This window comes from Pipistrellus hanaki, assembly GCF_964339955.1.
Source record: "Pipistrellus hanaki genome assembly, chromosome: 9".
Lineage (NCBI taxonomy): Eukaryota > Metazoa > Chordata > Mammalia > Chiroptera > Vespertilionidae > Pipistrellus > Pipistrellus hanaki.
Window position 1 is genome coordinate 66,338,564 of NC_140511.1, and position 13,974 is coordinate 66,352,537.

At 54.9% G+C, this 13,974-nt stretch overlaps 1 protein-coding gene across 3 annotated transcripts in view; it reads left to right on the forward strand.

The window, feature by feature from the left end:
• Positions 1-12,876, forward strand: part of SPI1 (Spi-1 proto-oncogene) — a 31,028-nt gene extending 18,152 nt beyond the window's left edge. For all 3 annotated transcript variants that reach the window (XM_084895046.1, XM_084895048.1, XM_084895047.1), the window contains 3 exons: positions 10,224-10,411; positions 11,442-11,604; positions 12,000-12,876. In XM_084895046.1, the coding sequence (XP_084751172.1) occupies positions 10,224-10,411; positions 11,442-11,604; positions 12,000-12,319 (671 nt within the window). In that variant the 3' untranslated portion in view covers positions 12,320-12,876. The remainder of the gene's footprint in view (positions 1-10,223; positions 10,412-11,441; positions 11,605-11,999) is intronic.
• The last annotated feature ends 1,098 nt before the right edge of the window (positions 12,877-13,974 follow it).

The following is a 13,974-nucleotide window of genomic DNA, read 5'->3' on the forward strand; positions in this document are numbered from 1 at the left end:
TACCTCCTCGTCCAATCCTGTGGCCTTTTTACAAACGAGGAAACAGGCTCAGGAGGCTCAGTGAGCTGGACAAGGCCGCACAGCTGGCCAGGGGAACCCAGGTCTGTCTGCTCTTCCACGCTCCCCTCCCCCCCCGTTTCTCCCTGGTCCTCTGTTCTTGTCACCCTCTCACCCTGAGCTGTGGGTGCAGTCCCACGCCCTGCTGTGTGTAGCTAGCAGCATTTCTTAACTCCCGTTGGCAGTAGGGGCCAGATAATGCTCTGTTGTGAGGCCTGTCCTGTCCGAGGTGGGATGGTTAGTGGTGTCCCTCGCTTCTACCCATAGATACCAGCAGGACCACCAGTCAGGGCAACCAATGTGTCCCCACACGTTGTGGGATGTTCCCTGAGGGACCGAATAACCCCAATTCAACAACTGCTGGGCTAAAGGAGCCTCTGAGGGTCCCCTTATTCAGCAGGGGCTGAAGCCCCCCTGCCCGTTGCCGGGATGGGGTGAGAATGGAGCCTGGGCTAGGATGTCCTTCTGTCAGGATGGACCTGCCCCCTCCTCCCCAAGGCCCAGCCTTGATACTGGAGCAAATTTAGGGGGGGAGAGCCAGGCGTCTTGGCTTATTGAGGGGGACACCCCTGAACCAAAGGTGACGTATCCTAGTTAACGGGTCCTCATTGGGGTTCTGAGACCCGGGCATGCCAGACACCAGGATGTCTGTGTGCAGCCCCAGAGGGAGAGGCCCACTGGGTGTCACAGCTGAGCAAGGTCTCACACGGGAAGGCCACCTGGGGGCCAGTCACACGGGGAGCTCCATTCTGCAGGCACATCGAAGGCAGTCCTGCCCTGATAGCCACACCCAGGGGTGCCCCACGCGGCCAGTCTTTACTCAGGGCTCTCAGATCCGATGCCAAACCCGGTGAACAGCTCACCCGAACCCACACCTGGAAACTCTTAGACAGACCGTCCCTGGAAGCCACGTGTGGGGAGGAGGAGGTGGATGCGTCTCAAGGCCACTTCAGGGGACACACAGGCTTCGTTCAGAGCCCCAGGGCTGGAAAGGTTTTAAAACATCCCCCTTCATCCTTTTAAACTTATTTGTAATTCTGTAAGAAACGCAGCCTCCCCGTGGGAAAGCCAGGCAATTTAGAGAACGTCTCCTTCATACAACGCCCCAGCCAGGATCGGGTCTGGGCTTGAGCGCCCCCTGGTGGCTGCCAGCTGCAGGACGCCTCGGGCGCAGGCTAGCTCAGGGCTGCCTGGGGCTGCTTCCAGCATTACCCACCCTTTTGCCTCGGGCCTCATCACCGTCTCAGTTTCACCGGGTTTGGGGGCATTTCCTTTGGGTCTACCGAAGCCTCAGTTTCCCCTCCTTTAATATGGAATATGGGGGTGTTGTTCATATATTGAGAAAGGAGCTAGGCCTGGGGCGGGCTGATGGAAGGAGTGCTTTAGAGAAAACGTTCTTACCTGGCTCAGCGCCTAGCCTGATTCTTTATCTTAGGTAGGGACCCCCGGTTAGATGCCTGCGCACCCTGTGTGGGTCACGGAGGCCCCCTGTCTTCAGAGACTCCTCCACGTCCCCACGTGCCCCCGTCCCCACTCCTCCAGGCTCTGATCCGGCCTTCCTAACGCCTGCGGGAAGTTCTTGTCTGAAGGCTCAAGAGCAGAGACGACCCGCAGCCTCCCCCAGTTCCTGCCCGCTCCTTGGTCTGGGTGTCGGGCAGTGAGGCTTAGTGGAAAGGCACCGGGCAGGCCCGAGTCCAGTCCCGGGCCCATCACTCAGCAGTAACCTTGGAAATAGTGACTGCATCCCTCTGAGCCCTGTTTCCTCATTTACAAAACTGGGAGCATGAAACACCGCACCGAGGTGCAGCGATTAGACGAGGTGATGCAGTAATATATGTACTGAGTCCCAGGCCCGGGAAACTTTCAGGACACGGAGGGCTAGCTTTGCTGCGTCTCCCCCGACCCCCAACGCAGCTGGAGATCGGGAGGCAGAGGGCCCTGGGGCAGATCAACCAACCAGACAGACAGACAGACAGACAACACTTATTGTCCCACCCCCCTGTCCACACACCCACCAATAGCCTCTGATTACGCACCAGGCACCAGGCACTGTTCTAGGATCTGGAGGCTCCAAGGGCATAAGAGAGACACGGCCGCTCCCCCCATGGCGCTGTCTTCCAGCGAGGGAGACAGTGAACTGGCAGATAAGCGGACATGTAATCCTAAATTCCATGAAAAGCAGAGCAATGCCACGTGGCACGTCTATGTGGGGGGGCTACTGTAACATGGGAGGTCAGAGGGGCCCCCAGGCAGTGACTGTGGAGTGACACCCGAGTGAAGAGAAGGCAGGTGGGGGCTGGGCGTCCTGGGTAAAGGACGGGGTGGGGTTGGAGGTCAAAAGTAGGCAGGGTCCGCAGTGGGCAGTCTGCTCAGGGCCTGAGCGCCAGGGTGGGAGTTTGAATTTTATCCTACAAACAATAACAGCTATTGGAGGTTCTGAGCAGGAAAATGATGTGATCTGAATAACCTTGTGTGTGTGTGTTTGGTGAAATTCTAAATAAATTTAACTTTTGAATTATTAAAGTAACAATTACCGCAAAAATCTAAAAAAAGAAAAAATGAAAACTCTAACAGTAAAGCAAGTAAAATATTTCTTTCTTTCCAACCTTACTCCCCACGGATAGCATCCTCAGTCTATACTCAAGAAATTTTATTCTACATATATAATTCTGTATGTCTGTAAATATTTGCTATACCTGTGTGGCGTCTACTCTTTCAAAAATGAAATTGTGCTATCACACAGCTTTGCTATGTACCATTTTTTTTTTACTTCAACTTATAGACATTTCTTCTTGACATCCATAGCATATCAGAGATAGATAAAGAATAATCTATATGTTAGGTGGAGCTGAATCTAGCTTGAACCTGTACTATAAAAGTTGAGAAGTTGGCTTTCTAGTCATTCACAATACACACACACTCACACACTTCTCCACACATACCAAGGTAAGTATATGGCAACTTTTTTTCTTTTTTTCTAGTTTTATTAATTAATTAGAGGTCTGGTGCATGAAATTCGTGCATGGGGGTGTGTGTGCCTCAGTCCAGCCTGCACCCTCTCCAATCTGGACCCCTCGAGGGACGTCCGATTGTCCATTAAGACCCGATCCTGGTGGGCAGTCGGACACCCCTCTCATAATCCAGGACTGCTGGCTCCCAACTGCTCACCTGCCTTCCGTCCTGATTGCCCCTAACTGCTTCTGCCTGCCAGCCTGATCACCTCCTAACCACTCCCTTGCCAGCCAGATTGATGCCTAACTGCTCCCTTGCCAGCCCGTTTGCCCCTAACTGCTCTCCCCTGTGGGCCTGGTCACCCCTAACTGCCCTCCCCTGCAGGCTTGATCGCCCCCAACTGCCCTCCCTTTCAGGCCTGGTTTCTCCCAACTGCCCTCCCCTGCTGGCCATCTTGTGGTGGCCATCTTGTGTCTGAATGGGAGCAGGATCTTTGACCACATGGTGGCAGCCATCTTGTGTGTTGGAGTAACGGTCAATCTGCATATTACTCTTTTATTAGAGAGGATAGAGGCCTGGTGCATGGGTGGGGGGCCAGCTGGTTTGCCCTGAAGGGTGTCCCAGATCAGGGTGGGGTTCCCTTGGGGCATGGGCGGCCTGGGTGAGGGGCCTGCCGGCCCCCTGGTGACCCAAGCTGAGGTATCTGGGATTTATTTATCTTTTATAATTGAAATTTTGTAGCCTTAAATGGAGGCCAAGCCAGGTCAGGGTGTGCGGAAAGCTTGGCTTCTTTCATTGCCTGGGAAACCCAAGCCTCCCTCCTGTTCTCTCTGTGGCTGCAGCCATCTTGGTTGGGTTAATTTGCATATTTGCTCCTGATTGGCTGGTGGGCGTGGCTGGTGGGGGTAGCAGAGGTACAGTCAATTTGCACATTACTCTTTTACTAGATAGGATTGATATACAACACTGTCTACATTAAGGTATACAGCATACTGACCTGATGCATACTTATGTATATACATTATTTATGTATTTATAAACTTGACTACCACGAGTTTAATTAGCATCCATCATCTTCTATAGTCACCAAATTTTCTTTTTTCTTGTGATGAGAACTTCTAGCAACTTTCAAACATGCCATACTGTCATCTTGTTGTAAGTGGTGTCCCAGGACTTATTTATCTTATACCTGGAAATGCATGCCTTTGACCACCCTCCGTCAATTCCCCACCCACCACTCCATCCCCTGCCTCTGGCAACCACAAATCTGATCTCTGTTTCTATGCGTTATGTGCTTTGTTTTTTTTTAATAATATATTTTTATTAATTTCAGAGAGGAAGGAAGAGGGAGAGAGATAGAAACATCAATGACAAGAGAGAACCATTGATCAGCTGCCTCCTGTACGTCCCCTACTGGGGATTGAGCCCGCAACCCAGGCATGTGCCTCTGACTGGAATTGAACCTGGGACCCTTTAGTCCGCAGGTCGACACTCTATCCTTTGAGTCAAAGCAGGAAGGGCGAGTTTTGTGGTGTATTTTTTTTTTTTTTTTTTTTTTTTAAGATTCCATGTATAAGTGAGATCATACAGTATTTGCCCTTCCCTGTGCGGTAACTTTTGTTAAATGCATCTGAATTTTCCATTATTATGACCGTGTGACTGTGACAGCTGAGCCACCTGGAGTACTTTACCTGTATGTGCTCACCCCCTCGTTTCCCAGGGGCAGTGTGGCGAGGAGAGAAGGCCCTCCTCCTGGGACTAGGCTGCTGGGGGGCACACCCCACCCCTCCATCACTATCTGGGGTGACCCTGGGCAGGACGATTCACCTCTCTGTGCCTCAACCTTCTCTTCTACCTCACGGGATTGTTGTGAAGATTGAGTGATTGTACCTAAAATGATTAGAACGATGAGTATTATACTGTAAGGATTTGTTCATCTTATCAGTACAGTTTCCTGAAAAGGGTGTGGGTAAGGTTTTGTGGTTATTTGTTTTACCTCGTGCTTTAATCTATGCTTTCCCTTGATGAATGGCAGCGAGGCTGTGTATAGAAATCTGGGTTAAACATCGTCTTTTTCTCCTTAGAAATGTGAAAGTGTGCTCTAGCCAGTTTGGCTCTGAGGATAGAGAGTTGGCCTGTGGATGAAATGGTCCCGGGTTCGATTCCAGCCAAGGGCACATGCCCAGGTTGTGAGTGCGGATCCCCCCACCCCCAGTAGGGGGCATGCAGGAGGCAGCCAATCAATGATTCTCTCATCATTGACGTTTCTATCTCTCTCTCCCTTCCTCTCTGAAATCAATTAAAAAAAAAAAAATATATATATATATATGAAATTTGAAAGCATTTCTCTACTGTCTTCTGGTTACCAGACTTTTCTTAGGAAGCCGGAAGTCTTTCCACATCTTCTTTTTTTGAATGTAATCTATTGTTTGTTTATTTTATTTTATTTTATTTTATTTAGTTGTGTTTGGAAGTTTATAGTGTCTTCTCCCAATATCTAGTGGATCTATTGAGTAAGCTTTTAAAAAGATTTCTTTGGCTGCTGTGTGGAGAGTAAATGGAGAGGTGGCAGGTTCAGGCAGGAAACTGAGCTGCCAATCCTGGTTCGATGTTAAAGAACTAGTTGAGGGTCTGTTCCTCCTGCGGAGAGACTGGTTAAGGGAATAATCCAGGCAGGAGGTGACGGGGCCTCGGACGAGGGTGCTGGCTGCAGAGACAGGCAGGAGTGGATAGATTCAAGATAGATTTTTGAAGGTGGGACTCCTAGAATTTGCTGTTTGTTACGATTATTTTTTAATTGTGGTGAAATACACATCATAGAAAATGTGTCATCATGACCACATTGAAGTGTGCCGTTCAGCAGCACCTCACACACACACATTGCTGGGTGACCGCCATCACCCATCTCCGCAGCTCTTCCATCTCGTAAGACTGGAACTCTGCCCCCATTAAACGCTAGCTCCCCGTTTCCCGCTCCCCTCAGCCCTTGGTAACCACCAGTCTACTGTCTGTTTCTCTACATTAGGTACCACACACGAGTGAAATCATACAGTATTTCTCCTCTCCTGTCTGGCTTATTTCATTCAGCACAACGTCCTCAGTGTCCATGTTGCAGCCAGTGTCAGGATTTCTTTCCTTTTCAGGGCTGAATACTATTCCGCCGTCTGTATATACTGCGTTTTGTTTATCTATTCCCCTGTCGTTGGGCACCTGGGTTATTGTGAACAATGCTGCTGTGAACATGGGCGTACAAATATCTCCTCCAACCCCTGCTTCCAAGGCCTTTTGGAGTCATACTCGGAAGTGGAATTTCTGGATCACGTGGTGATTGTATTTTTATCTTTTTGAGGAACCATCATACTGTTTTCCACAGTGGCTGTGTCATTCCACATTCCCACCAGCAATGCTACAAGTGTTCCAGTTTCTCCACATCCTCACCAACACTGGTCATTTTCTGTTTTGGGATAATAGCTGCCCTACTGGGTTTGCTAGGATTTGCTATTTGTGGTGGGATTGGTAAAGGAAATAGAGTTCCAAAGTATGACTCCTTCTCTCCATCCATCCATCCATCCATCCATCCATCCATCCATCTTCCCATATACTCTCTCCAAGTACTAACCATCAACTTGTTTATCCATGCATCGATTTAATCATCCACTCCTCCACCTTTCCAATAGTCCTTCCCTCTACCTGCCAAACCCTCCATCCATCTCCAACTGACTTACCCATCCAATAACTGTATGTAAGCATCTTTCAATCTCAAGCATATTGCTAGGTGCTGTGGGGTGAACACAACTCAGGTCCTTCCAGATTTGTCTTTGCAACAAGGGAGATGACTAAAGCCCAATAACTAAGATCCCAGGGAGAGAGTAACAAGTACCATGAGGCCTGGAGCTCTCTATTCTAAGCCATCCTGAAGAATTTGCAGGAGGCTGGCCTTCAGGAGCCCAGTGATCGGTGACGTACTGAGGATGTTTCTTGATTCCTCATCTCCCTCCTCTGTCTTGTTCTTACTTCTGCTCCCTGGGGGAGCCCTGGCTTCAGGCTGGGATTTCTCTTCTGGGGAGATAAGGTCAACTAAATGACACCCAGGCTTGAGTTTTTTGTGAGTGGGGTTGTTTTAAATTTCCTTTGTGTGTGTGTGTTTGTGTGTCTTGGTTACTTACAGGTATTAGTGAAACCAAAGGCCTGAGTAAAAATAGGGATGTGTGGATAGGACTTTGGTCCCAGATTGGGAGCCAGTTGAGAGGGAGGAAATGAAAGATGTAGATGAATGGGCTATTGCTGACGGGATGGATGATAGAGGGATGAATGGATGGATTCATGAATATCGAATGACAGATGGATGGATGTTTGGAGGTGGATGGATCACGGGTAGTTAATGGTTGGACAATGAGTGGATGAAGAATGGATGGTGGAGGGGTGGGTGATGGTAGACCAGCAGGTGGGTAAGAGGCAGTCGTAAAGTCTGTCCCCATGGGCCTTACCTAGAGGGTCCATTAGCAGTCTTGCTCCTCAGAGACTGTATGATGGAGTGGTAGAGTGCAGTCCCGCAGAGTCACACACGGGGGTTTGGATGAAGGTCGACTGTGACCTGCTTTGGGAAAGGCCGGCCTCAGGCTGGGACCCCCAGCGCGAGCCCATGGCCTCCGGTGGAGCTAGAACAGAGGTGGGAGTGGGAGGGAGAGAGCAGCCAGGGCCCTCCCCCACTCCCTGGATGTACTCAGGGTCCCTCGGTCCCCACGTGGAGTGGGTGTGAGGGCGGGGGTTGGCGGGCAGGATCGATGGGGCATTCCATGAGGAATTTCACATTCCCACCAGTGGTGCACAAGTGTTCCAGTTTCTCCACATCCTCATCAACACTAGTCATTTTCTGTTTTGGGATAATAGCTGCCCTTGATGCCCGTGGTAATTGCCCCATCTTCAACTCGGGCGGCAGAAGGCAGAAGTAGGGAGGGCCGGGAGTGGGGCCAGAGGGTGGATGTGCAGTTAAAGGAGAACCCAAGTCTGCTCACTAAACCCCAAACTCATCAAAGGGCCTGTCTCTGAGGACAGAGCCAGCACAGGGGGAGTTTCTGGATCTCGCCAACTCCCGGCCAGAGGCACTGGGAATGCAGAGCTGAGTGAAAGCAGTCACTGCCACCCTGGGTTGTGCTGGGGCCCCGCTCCAGCCTCTGGGGGAGCATGACAGCGGGGCCCCTAAAACTGTTTCTCAGGGCCACTGACTAAGGAGACAGGAGCAGAGGCGAGGAGGAAACACATACATGTGAAAGCATTTATTTGCCTTTTGCTGAAGGGCTAATCTGGGCTCTTTAATTAAACTAGTAACGATATTAATAATAATAGAGGTGTGCTTGTGCCAGCTAACTAAACTAGTAACTAGTAATAATAATAGAGGTGTGTTTGCGCCAGCTTCTAGTCGAAGCACTCTGCAGCCTCGCTGAATCCTCACTGAAGCCGAGGAGGTGGGTGTCATGAGGAAACGGAGGCTGGGGGAGGTGCAGGGGCCGACCCGTGTCACACAGTGGCAAATGGCAGAGTCAGAATTTGAACCCAGGGCTGCCTGACTCCCAGATCATGTAGTTCCCCCGTCTCTGCTATGCGGCCTCATGGAGGTGGGAGTCTGGACTGAGGAGTGATCTCACACGTGAGTGGGCCTCCTGCTTTTAGCATGGGGAATGAGAGGCTCAGGGTCCCGTGGCAAAGCCCCACAGAGCCCCCACAACACATGTCATTCCTCGGGGATGTGCGAGTGGGTACACGCTTGTGCGAGAGAGAACAAGGAAGAGGGAGGCAGACGGGCACGCGTCTTACACACACACACACACACACACACACACACACGCGCAGATGGGCCGGTGGCGGTCCCCCTGCGGGGCCTTGTGCTCGTCCCAGAGACGCTGCCCTAGCCCAGCCTCCCACACACTCTGTGTTCAGCTCCCTCTTGTCGCTCGATCACCACGCCTTCTCCTGGACCCCAAAATGCACCCAGGAAGTCCTCAGACACGGGGCAGTTTTTGTTCCTGGAAAAGGTGCCCAGAGGAACCGCGGTGAAGACCTGCCCGCGTCCCCAAACAGGGCATGTGACTGTTCCCCAACCTCGAGCCCACCCCACCGCAGGCTGAAAGCACCCATGGGGGAGTTTCCAGGAAGCCCGGGTCCTGGTCACCTCGGAGGAACAGAGCAGCTGCCCCCGGGCCCAGCGGCTCTGTACGCGAAGAATGCCAGCCTGGGACTTCGCAGTCACACCCCTGGGCCGTGGGACAGGGCTGTGCCTGTGACTGGGGGCGGCCAGGCAGCTCAGGACCCACCGGAGGTCTTACCTCCTGGCCTCCTCGGGAGCTGGGGCTTGTACAAAGGCGACCTCAGTGGTAATCTGACAACTGTCACCCCCGTTTTAGAGGCGAGCCAGCGGAGGGCAGATAACGTCAGAACCAGGAGGCAAAGCCTGTGGCCCCGTGGCCGTGTGGGGGGCAGGGTAGGAATGTGGCTGAGAAGGCAGACGTCGCCTCAGCCGGGGGTCCTGGCTCGGCCGGGGACGGAGCTGTGACCACGGGCACGCTGTGTGTGCGGCCTCTCCCCGCCTCAGGGTCCCCATCCGTGAAGGGGGTTGTCACATAGCAAGCTGGCGGTTTGACGGCTGATGCCACTTGTAGCTCAGCCTGGCCCATTGTAATTGCCCCATAAGACCTGGCATTCTTTTTATTGATTAACATTTTTTTTTTTGATTAACATTTTCTTTATTGATTTTTTTTTTTTTTTTGAGAGAGAAACATCAATGTGAGAGAGAAACATCTATTTGTGAGAGAGAGACATCAATTGGTTGCCTCCCACACACACCCTGACCAGGGACTGAACCCACACCTGGGCATGTGCCCTGACCAGGAATCCAACCAGCTACCTTTGGGTACACGGGACAATGTTCAACCAACTGAGCCCCATTGGCCAGGGACAGTGATTATTTTTAGAGAGAGAAAGGAAGGGAGAGAGAGAGAGAGGTGGGGTGGGGAATATTGATCTGTTGCTCCACTTATTTGTGAATTCATTGGTTGCTTCTAGTATGTGCCCCTGGCTGGGGATTGAACCCACAACCTTGGGGTCTGGGGAGGGTGCTCTAACCGGCTGAGCTAGCCAGCCGGGCCGGGCCGGGATTCTTATTTTTTGAATCATTCTGACCTTCTCCCGCCGGCCCACCGCCTGGCTGTGCCCCGCAGACCACTACTGGGACTTCCGCCCGCACCACGTGCACAGCGAGTTCGAGAGCTTCGCCGAGAACCACTTCACGGAGCTGCAGAGCGTGCAGCCCCCGCAGCTGCAGCAGCTCTACCGCCACATGGAGCTGGAGCAGATGCACGTGCTGGACACGCCCATGGCGCCCGCCCACGCCGGCCTCGGCCACCAGGTGCGTGTGGCCCGCAGGCCGGCCCGGGAGCCCGCGCCCCGCCGGCCGGGGGAGGCCCAGCTCCACAGGAAGCTGACACAGGCTCTTACCCAACCCGGCTTCCTGCCCCACGGCACCAACGGCGGCCGGAGCCCCAACGGCTCCTCCTGGCCCTCCGGCTGACCTCGTGACCCCACGCCCCCCCTCTCCTCTCTCCCTGCCACGGGCGGCCCAGATAACCCCCCACCACACCCCGACCCACTCAACCCCAACGGCCTCGTCAGAGCCTTCCTGGCCCGCACTGGCTGCAGCTCCCGTTCGCCAGCCCCACGGGACCTGGCATCCAAGTCACTGAGCGCCGACCTGCACTGACCGCCCCCACCCCCGGGCCCCTCCCTGTCCTCGCTGACCCGTTTACTGACCCTCCTCAGCCCACCAACCCCAATGCCCGTCAGTGACCTCCACTGCCCTTCACCACCCCTCACTGATCCCCACTGCCCTTCCACTCACTCATCGTCACTCACTCGGGTACTCTTCACCCCCGCTTCATTTTAAAAAAATATATATTTTATCGATTTTTTTTACAGAAAGGAAGGGAGAGGGATAGAGAGTTAGAAACCTCAATGAGAGAGAAACATCGATCAGCTGCCTCCTGCACACCACCTACTGGGGATGTGCCTGCAACCAAGGTACAGTACATGCCCTTGACTGGAATTGAACCCAGAACCCCCCAGTCTGCAGGCCAATGCTCTATCCACTGAGCCAAACCGGTTAGGGCTCACCCCCACTTCTTACCCAGGCCACGGCTTGTCCCGATGGCACCTTCGTGGGGTGAGAAGAAAGGGGGTCCAGCTTGATGGGACTTCACGACCTGCACCCTGGTGTGTGGGGACCCTGCCTATAGCCTGATTGACCTCCAACGTCCCTAGCCTTCTTCCAGATCTTTCTGGCCCCCGCTGACCTCCCGCCCTCAGCACTTGTCCCACTCAGTGACCCCAGCCTTGCGGCCCGAGCTCCCACTATCCCTCCCTGACCTCAGCTCTCTTTCCAGGTCTCTTACCTGCCCCGCATGTGCCTGCAGTACCCCTCCCTGTCCCCGGCCCAGCCCAGCACGGATGAGGAGGAGGGCGAGCGGCAGAGTCCCCCCCTGGAGGTGTCCGATGGAGAGGCCGATGGCCTGGAGCCAGGGCCGGGCCTCCTGCATGGGGAAACAGGTAGGGGGGCCCAGCCCCAGGCCCCATTCTGGCCGTATCTGTGCCCCATGCCCACTCCAGTCATACCGCAGAGCTGAGTGTGTGAACGTTTGCCAATGTGTGTGTTCATGTGTACATTGTGTGTGTGTGTGCCTGTGAGTATGTGTGCATGAGAGCTGAGTGTACGCAGCTGCTCTGTGCCTGGGGGTGGACCGATGTGTGCATCTCTGTGCTGTGTGTGAGCGGGTGTGAGTGGGAGTGTGTGTGCCAGGCATAGGGTGGGGGAGCTGGTTCCTGTGTGGACCCCCCCGAATCCTGTCCTCCCCCACAGGGGACTCCCAGGGGCCCCTTTCTGGGAGGTGGACATGGGTCCCGTGCTGGGGCGCTGACCGCCCACCCCCCCCACCCCCCCCCAGGCAGCAAGAAGAAGATCCGCCTGTACCAGTTCCTGCTGGACCTGCTGCGCAGCGGGGACATGAAGGACAGCATCTGGTGGGTGGACAAGGACAAGGGCACCTTCCAGTTCTCGTCCAAGCACAAGGAGGCGCTGGCGCACCGCTGGGGCATCCAGAAGGGCAACCGGAAGAAGATGACCTACCAGAAGATGGCCCGCGCCCTGCGCAACTACGGCAAGACGGGCGAGGTCAAGAAGGTCAAGAAGAAGCTCACCTACCAGTTCAGCGGGGAGGTGCTGGGCCGCGGCGCCCTGGCCGAGCGGCGCCACCCGCCCCACTGAGCCGGGAGCTCAGTGCCCACCGGGCCTCCCTGCTGGCATAGCATTAACCCCTCCCCCGCCCGGACACAGGGAGGGAGGCGCCGGGGGCCAGGGCAGGACTGCGTGGGCCAGGGCGCCTCACCGCTCACTCCCTCCTCCTCCTCCAGGCCCCCACCCGCATCCCTGCTTCGCCTCCCACCGGGACGCCAGCCCTGGCTCCAAGGCACCTGGGTCTGGCCCCGGAGAGGGCCGGCCCGGCTCAGTGCCTCCGCCAGGTGCGCCCGTGGGAGCCGAAGCCCTCAGACCCGTGTACATGGCCCACCCTGTGAGCACCTCGCCCTCTCACGCCCCTGCCCCCTCAGCTTCCTCAGGAAACTCTTGCAGCACAGAGAGTCTCTTTTAAAATGGATTGTCCGCAGTCCGCCCCCCTTCCCCGGAAGCTCCCCTTTTCCCGTTGATGTATCTGGCACTTACCGAGGACACTCAGCCCATAGAGGCAGGGATGTGAGGACACAGGGATCGGCCAGAGTGGTCCTCCGTTTTCATTAGGGAAATAAATCGTTACGAAGCCCTTCGCACCTGGTACCTGGTTCTTTGGAAAAGCCGCCCCCATGGGGCTTCACCTCACGCTCCTTGGGTCACGGCCCCGGGGTGGTGGGGGTGACGGTCGTGGCCACTGAGCGCACGGCAGCCTGGAGAAGCGGGGGCTGATGTCACCCCCCGGTGCAGTCTGGGAAACGGAGCTCAGAGAGGTCAGATAGCTCGTTCAAGGTCACACAGCTGGCCAGGGCCGCAGGACAGGTGAGGAGGGGGTGTTACGTGGCTGAAATGGGGTGTAGTTCATGTGTCTGGAATGGGGTACAGTTCACTGTCTGGAATGGGGGGCAGTTCACGTGTCTGGAATGGGGTGCAGTTCACTGTCTGGAATGGGGGGCAGTTCACGTGGGGTGCAGTTCACTGTCTGGAATGGGGGGCAGTTCACGTGTCTGGAATGGGGGGCAGTTCACTGTCTGGAATGGGGTACAGTTCACTGTCTGGAATGGGGGGCAGTTCACGTGTCTGGAATGGGGTGCAGTTCACTGTCTGGAATGGGGGGCAGTTCACGTGGGGTGCAGTTCACTGTCTGGAATGGGGGGCAGTTCACGTGTCTGGAATGGGGGGCAGTTCACTGTCTGGAATGGGGTACAGTTCACTGTCTGGAATGGGGGGCAGTTCACGTGTCTGGAATGGGGGGCAGTTCACTGTCTGGAATGGGGGGCAGTTCACGTGTCTGGAATGGGGTGCAGTCCAGCAAGGGGACCCCATGCGCCCAGTGGGACACAGCGTCCGCCCGGAACCCGTGTGAGCAGCCCCGGTGGGCTGGTGTCTGTGCTCTCTGGCTCCCAGGCCACAGCAGGGGAAGAGCACGGAAGGTGGTAGACTCTGAGCTTCTTGCTCCCCACGGCCCAGCAGCAAGGAGTGGCAGCCGGCAGTGGGAGGGCGGTAACTCCCAAAGCAGCCGGTGGACCGCAGAGAACCCACATTCTGGGCCATCTGTGTGGGGCAGACACCCCGAGGCCTGGGGCTCCCAGGGGCCCCACCGTGACCCTCCCCCGCGGTCCGCAGGCCCTGAGAGAGGCCGGTGGAGTGCGGGCCTGGACGCGGTGGGAAAGAGGTTAACATGGCAGAGAAGAACG